Source organism: Pteropus vampyrus, unplaced genomic scaffold (genome assembly GCF_000151845.1).
Source record: "Pteropus vampyrus isolate Shadow unplaced genomic scaffold, Pvam_2.0 Scaffold18, whole genome shotgun sequence".
Classification (NCBI taxonomy): domain Eukaryota; kingdom Metazoa; phylum Chordata; class Mammalia; order Chiroptera; family Pteropodidae; genus Pteropus; species Pteropus vampyrus.
In genome coordinates this window covers 2600916-2608661 of record NW_011888799.1, presented here as the reverse complement: position 1 = coordinate 2608661, position 7746 = coordinate 2600916, and the positions used below count along the sequence as shown (strand labels likewise).

Sequence of the window (7746 nt, the reverse complement as noted above, 5' to 3'; positions counted from 1 at the left end):
TAGAGAATTAAAATGTGCTGGAGCAGAAGTGTACCTACTCCCTTAAAATTATTTCTATTAAGTTTATTTATTATTGCACATCGTTTGGTTTTAGGGAATTTTTTAAAAATCATGAACTTATTACTCAATTTTGAAATTATTTTTTATAAAACACAGGGCGTCACCTGACTTGCAGAAAGAGAATGCTGCAGGGTTCAAACAGTCCACTTCCTTGCATGAAATTTATCTCAGGATAACTTTATCGTTAATTAGAACTCACTGAACACAACGATTGCTTAAGATTTTAGAATCCACTTCTACCCTTTTTTCTCCCTGCAGTTAAAAAACAATGTCTAATCCACACAGTGAGGTTTTTACTGTCTGTCTCATTACCAAAAGAATATGAGGTCATCGAGTTGGTCCCAAAGAATCTGAACTTGGAGAAGGCTTCCATTATTAAAAACCGAAAAGATGACGGCCTGACAAAAGGATAAGAGGAAATGCCAGACCTCTAATTTGTTCTTGTTAATCAAACTGTTTCATAAGGGACTGTCCTGAGCTCATATTTATTGACTCAGTTATCATTCCTCGGTTTGCTCTGGTGTGAAAATTCTCATTAAATTGGTGTTTTTCTAATTTACAATACATCTCCACCTAATAATTTTGGTGACACACAGTGGCATAGCAGAGATTTCGTAAGCCTTCTATTTGTAATTGCTTCTTTTTGGTAGTCATTGATAAGGAAGCCTCAATATCTTCCTTCTCCTACTCTCGAATTTAGTTTGGGGAAGTGCAGTCCCCTAAAATACAGTATTTTTTTCCATGACAAGCTTCTACCACATTAAGACTTGTGGTAGAAGTCTTGTAACTTTTAAAAAATTCTACAGAATTCCTCTGTCTCCATCCCCAGACATACCCCCCCACCAGCTCTCAGGTCACCATCTAGCCCCAGCGTCCACCGCCCACACCCATCCTGCAACTCCTCACCTCTAACCATTGGTTCAGGTTGACCCACTGCTTAAGTGTCCTTTTCTTTGGAGTCACCTGGCTAAGCACAGTCTTTGCATCAGCCTCTCAAATCCAGGAGTTTCCTTTAAGTTTGTTTCTTTCCCTGGCCACCATTGGTTCATTCAGCAAAATCCTATCTGTGCCCACTACATTCCAGCTACTGTGCTAAATCTGGGGAGACAGTGCAATAAAGACAGAGAAAGCCCTGCCTTCACGGAATGTACATTTGAGTTTGGGAGGCAGACAAACAAAATAACAGAACAATGAATGGTATGAAGGATGAAAAAACAGGTACTGTGATAGTGAATTGGGGATGAGGGTTTAGAGTGCTACTTTAAAGTGGGTGGACAGGAAGGACCTCATTGTGGTGACGTTTAATAAGGAGGAGCCACTCTTGCAGAAACCTGGGAACAAGGCCAAGAGCACACGTGGTAACCTTTTTTGCTGAGGTTTGTAGAAGAGGGAGTTAGCTAGGTGATGGGAGGGGATGAGGGCATTCTTCTCAGAAGGAAGGAGATACAAGAAGCCCCTAGGTGGGAAGCAGCTTGGTATTTGAGGAATAGAAGTGTCTTCCTCAAATTATGCCTAGATGTGCTATGATGTGCTATGATGAAAATAAACATTTCCACACATAGCTTTTATAGCAGAAGGTACACCGGAACTAAAACAAATGCCAAATGAAGCACAGGAATTTCCATATCCCTCTTTTCCTTTCTTTGTTCCCTTTGCCAGTTCATATAACCACCCCTCATCTCCTAGCTCTCTAACCCTCCTCTTTACCATCTCCCATAAAGTCTCCTACTTAAGTAAAAAGGGCTTTGTGAGGGAGACCATCCTAGCATCCTAGACCAGCCTCTTCTCTGCCTGTAACTAGCTGTGTGACTTTAGGGGAGTTATATAACATTCAGTGTTTCCTTACCAGTAAATGGGAATAATAATGCCTGCCTCACGGATTACAGGAGATCAGGCATCTTGAAGGCACTCAAGCATGGTAGCCACAAGCATTATTTTTATACTCCCTCAATAATAAAATAAACTCAGTTTACTGTGTATTTCAGGTTGTATGCCTTCAAAATATATTGTATATCCATTAATCCATCATTTTGCTTTGACTTGTGGGTTACCACCCTAATATCTGCCTGGTCTTCTCTCGCTGGGCCTTCTATGTGAGCTACTAACAATTTCCCAGCTTCTATTCTTGCAGCCCATTCCCTACCTGGCAGTCAGAGTAGTTTTAAATAGAAATTGGATTATGTTAGTTCCTGCTAAGACCTGCAGTGATTTTAGTATTGTGCACACTGGTCACATCTGAAAGGAACATTTATTTATTTCTTTAATAAATGTGTGTTGGCCGGGGGCGGGGGCTGGGGTGGGGCACATGTTACTGATGATATGTTAAGGGCCTTTCCAATCTAACTGAAAAGATAATAATTACAATGTCAGTGCTAAAAAAGAGGGTTCTAACAAAATAGAATTTCTGAAACGACAGAAATCACATGACCTATATTGAGACCAAATAATATTTGTGACCTTTTTTAAATTATCACATGAAGAATAGGGGATATAATTGAAGAAATGAACTAAAAAGTTGTGCTCTGTCTTGAAAACTTCTGTGTGAGGTGTTGCATTGGGCTCTGAAGATACCAAAAGATAATGAATGGCAATTTGTGGCCTCGTGGTAACAATCTAGAGATACATGTGACCTGTATTTAAAGTGAGACACTTCAATTCCAAATAGTTTGGTGCTCGATGAGAGAGAGAGGCAGTTAGTGATCCGGGAGGCAGTAGGTCACCCTCCTTGATGGCTGAGGAGGTCAGGGCATACACAGTTCACCAATCATCTTTTCCTGGATGGAAGGCAAGGAGCTGAGGAATGGAAAGGAGACAGAGGCTGTTCCAGGCCACAGATGGGTAGTGTCTTTGGGTAGTAATACCAGTTGAACTGGAGCAAAGAGTTTATTTATATAGCAATAAATTGTACAGGAAATTTTTTAGACCATCCTTTTTCAAATGGTAAGTCATGACCCATTAGTGAGTGGTGAAATCATTGTAGAGAAATCTAGTCCTCTGTTAAAAATAAATTTAAAAAAATAGAGTAGAAAATGAGAGCTTCATATGTAGTGAAGGTATTTGTTGATTTGCGAACTTTTTTTTGTTATGTGTCTATATACATATACACACGCACACACACACACATACATACGTCCATACATACATACATGCTGGGTCGCAGTATAAAATGTATTTCTTATTGTGGGTCACACCCAAAAATGTTTGGAAAATACTGGAGTAGATATCAGACTCCCTAAAGCTACCTAAATGTCTGTGTGTCTCATTAGCACCCAGCACTGTGTACTGGCATTTCTGTTAATTAAATGGAAGGCCTTGGATTCCAGTCCAAGGAGTTTAAATTTTAACCTGTAGGCAATAAAAATTTGTTGAAGGTTTGTGAGTAGGAGGATTGATGATATCTTAAGAGATTCATTTAGCAACCGTACGTAAATAGGTTGGTGTGGAGAAGGAAGAGTTGAGAGGTGGAAAGTCCACTTAGGAGACATTGCCTGGGCCTAGGGAGGGCGTGTAGGATGGTCATGGGATGGAAAGGTTGTGGCTATAACAGTAGTTTTTTTTTAATATGTAGAAGGGATTTTTGTTTCCTGTTTCTGGTGGTGTCCTCATTTTAGAATCATGTCACTCACAAAACACAAATTGATTCTGTGTGTGAAGCACACGCGTGGCAATTGCAGTATCAATTACTGGGGAGTTTCTGTGTGGGGCATAAATTAGCTCTTGTTCGCTCAGGTTCATCTGAGGGAGCCCATCCAAATGCTGCATGGTTTTTATCGGGTTACATCTTACTAAGTGCTGATCCGTTTTGATTCAGTTGGAGCAGGGCACGTGAACTCTTTAGAGATGATTGTTTTAGAGAGCAGGGCAAGAAAATAGAAATCAATGAGCTGGAAGCCTTCCCAGAGCGATGAGAGCTGTCTCTCCAGATTGATGTTGATCCTCTCAGCCCTATTACCCTTTATTCTTACTTTTGTTTGTTTGTGTGTCCTAGGAAGCGGCTCAGCCTGAGAGCAACACATCACAGCCCCCACGGACTACAGCCGTTCCCCTGCCAATGCCAGGAGACCAGTCTTTTCTGACCAACATCACCTTCTTGAAGATCCTTCTCTGGTTGGTTCTGCTGGGACTATTTGTGGAACTGGAATTTGGCCTGGCTTATTTTGTCCTGTCCTTGTTCTACTGGATGTATGTTGGGACACGAGGCCCTGGGGAGAAGAAGGAGGGAGAGAAGAGCGCCTACTCTGTGTTCAACCCGGGCTGCGAAGCCATCCAGGGCACCCTGACTGCAGAGCAGTTTGAGCGCGAGTTACAGTTTAGACCCCTGGAGGGGAGATAGGACCGAGCTCGCCTGTCATGAAGCCAGGCTCCCACACTACACGGTCTTCTTAGCCCTTGGGAGTGGACTTCTGGGTTTGTTTCAGGTGCCTCAGACTGAGGGCTTGCGGATTAGTTCTGAGACCATGCAATTCTTCCTTCTTTCCCCGATCTGCTGCAATTTTATCTTTGAACTTCTCTTTGTTTTGGTGAAACTCCCTGAAAAACACTGTGGGTCTGATGTAATTTATAAAAGTTATGTGCTCGAGAGAGGAGATTTGTTTGTCTCATTATTTGAGGGAGATGATTTTAGAGCACTAGAAAGGCATTGGGAGATAACTGTTTAAAATGTCCAGCTGTTTGTTATAATGGTCAGGTACATCAGGACTGTATGTTAAAAGTAAAGGTTCTCTTTAAATCTTTTCATATTTACAACATTTTTTCCCTGAAAAGTTCAAGTCGCAAGTTTTGTTTTGGGTTTGTTTGTTTGTTTTGTTTTGGGGGAGTTGCTTCCCGTTTTAAGTCTTACTTTATCCGTCATTAATGATATTGAAAAATAAAATATTTTTAACAGCTGCTTTTCAGAAACAGATCCCATTGCCTATCGGCATCTTCCACTTTCCTCAATTATTCTACCCTGATAAGAGAAGACAGAGTCTTAGGTGATGGGCGGGGAGGGATTTCACAGAGTCAATATTGGTAGATTTGATAAGTAGTTATTAATGATAAATTCAGCAAGAAAAAAATTCTTGAGTGTGTACAAAGGGAGTCTGGAAGTGGAACTCCAGACTTCCTGGCTGCTAGGTGATTTCATGGGTTCTAAGGGCCTAAAGCAAGCTGTCCCTCCACCTATAGCAACTAGCGAGCAATTATGTAAATAGCAGTAATCAGGCATGTTTTCAGTGTTCCTCTTCCAATACAAAGTTAGAGTTTGGGTTTATTAAAATTGGGCAAAGCAAACCGTTAAATACTTTTTTTTAAATAAACCAGACCGATGAGTAAGAAGACTTTAGTTTTAAAGCAATCGTTTTTTTCAAACTTAAAATTTTAGGAAATTAGTTAGGTTTCTAACTTTAGAATTCATTTTCTATGAAAATATATGAGATAGTATTAAGTAATGGAGGATATTGTTAATTTTCTTTTCATTCTTGCCTGATTTACTTATTATAGCAAAATTTACCTCAATTTAAATTTAACTTTTATCCATTGAATGCCAGCACTCTGCTAGTTGTTTGAGATACAGTAATGAGAAAAACAGACGTATTCCCAAGCATACAGTCTTAGCTGGGAATGAGATGGTGAACAAACAAGCAGTTCCAGTAATCGAGTGAGATAAGTTTTAGTTATAGGAGGAGTACTGAGGGGAGGTTCTTATTAATCACACTTTGTGGCCAACTGACCCCCATGTGTTTCAGCCCTTGTTGAAATTCTTCTGATATGCATTGCTCCTTTCTCCAGCGCTTTGCTGACTGGGAGTTTGGCTGTCCCTCAGAGTCATCCAATTAAATAGAAGGTCCCTTTAGCTCCTGAAGAAGTCTTTTCTGCCAGGACTTCTGTCTGAAGTGGACCTGTAGAAAGTATGGGAAACAGATGAATCCCTATTAAACATGCAAGTTTTGATTGTGTTTAAGATATATTCTTTTTGTTTTGTGATTTATTTTCTTAAGGTTTTCTTCATTTCCCCGATATTTTACTTGAGCTTTCCATTTCATAAGAACCAAATACAGGGAAGAAATATCCTCGATCAGTGCAATGCCCAGGGTAATAAGCATTGTTCTAATGAGCATTTTAAAAATGTGGAATTCAAACTTTGCCCTAAAACGAATTGCCTGTAAGTCTGAATTAGGAACAGTAGAGCCAATTGTCAATTCCAGGAAAGTAGAGACTTCTTTTAAGCATAGATGAGACTCATCTTATGAATGGACCTCACTAGCATTCATTGAAGATGTAGCTGTTTTTTAATAAGGTGGAGCTTAGATTGCCTTAAACCTATATTTCATGGAGTTTCCTGGGAACGGTTGTCATCTCTCCTTGCTCACCTCTTCCCAAAGTTTGCACAATGACAGCATTAACTTCTAGGAAAAGTGGGGTGCGAACCAATTAAATGCCTGCTGTGGAAGAGACAAAAGGACCGTATGTATTTGCTGTTCTTATCAGACCATTAAGCTTTAGGTGCAGCCTTGATTTCCTGAATTTAAAAAGGCCTATTGATCTGAGAATTTCTACTCAGGGCCTGCCCATTAGCCCAGCAAGCAGCTTTTATTAAAGGCTTCTGTCATCAGGGGACTTGAAATCTCAGAGCTGCATTCAGTTCGTAGGATAGCTGTATACACAGGTGAAGTCATTTCTGTCCGAATCTTACAAGTAAATTGGTTTTTGCTCTTAGTCACATTATTTCATCTTGCCTATTCACAGGGGCTGTTGATGAACCTCTACTTGTATAGCTGGAAGGGACCCCAAAATGCCATCCAATGTGTTCTCCCCTGCTTTGGGTAGGGCTGCGTTTATTACTAATTTTTTTCTCCTAGTGATCCCTAAAAAGAAGAAATTCAGGTACAAGATTCAAGCTCTTCTTTACTCCCACTGCCACCCTACGATATTTCTTCTTATTCTAATCTCCAGAACTGAATAAACCACTACGCAGTTCTCTCTCTTAGTCCTCTGTGTTCTTCAGGCTAAGTCATCTGAGTTGTGTCTCTAGGACAATCACTTCCATGCGAGCCCTGACCCGTTCTAATGGTTCTAGGTCTGAGTGGGGGTGAATGTCTATCCCCTCCTATTGGTGAGTACAGTGATCTTTCTCAGAAGCTCTGGAGTTTTACCAGTGATGATTTAGGCGTCTACCTTTAGTGCTATTATTAAGATTGCGCTTTGAGTCTAGGAGGCCTTCCACTTTTGACTGACCTGTACATTAAAGCTCATGAACTCTAGGAAAAAAAAAAATTAGAAAGTTATACAGTTGATCCTCAGTTGAGCAGAAGAAAGTAAAATTCTGTGTGTTTTTGTTTCTTGCCACTCGCACTATTACCAGCAAATATTTGTGAGCACACTGGGCTTGGCACTGTTGGGATCACATAAATGAGCTTCTGCAGTCTGAGTCCACAGTAAGAGCCAGGACGTGGGATGGGGCTGGGATGACTTGGAGCATCTTGCCACCAGGGGGTAGCATAGAACTGCTGCTATAAGTCATGGGTCTCGTCACACTTGATAATTTATGTAGTTTAAAAAACCCATTGGGAAAAAGCAGCCATTTGTGCTGCTTTTTCAGGCAGTCTTTTCGCTTTAAGATTCACAGAGGAGAGGGCTTATCAGAGGTCCTGGGAAAGTCATAGAAAGCTACCAGAGTGATTTGTACAGTTTTCAATACAGCAGCTC

General features: G+C 40.6%; 1 protein-coding gene across 1 annotated transcript in view; it reads left to right on the top strand.

Annotated features, from left to right (window-relative positions):
- The window catches only part of SAYSD1 (SAYSVFN motif domain containing 1), a 7179-nt gene extending 1183 nt beyond the window's left edge, over positions 1–5996 (top strand). Inside the window, exon 2 of the mRNA XM_011354561.2 lies at positions 4049–5996. Within this exon, the coding sequence (XP_011352863.1) occupies positions 4049–4393 (345 nt within the window). The 3' untranslated portion in view covers positions 4394–5996. The remainder of the gene's footprint in view (positions 1–4048) is intronic.
- The last annotated feature ends 1750 nt before the right edge of the window (positions 5997–7746 follow it).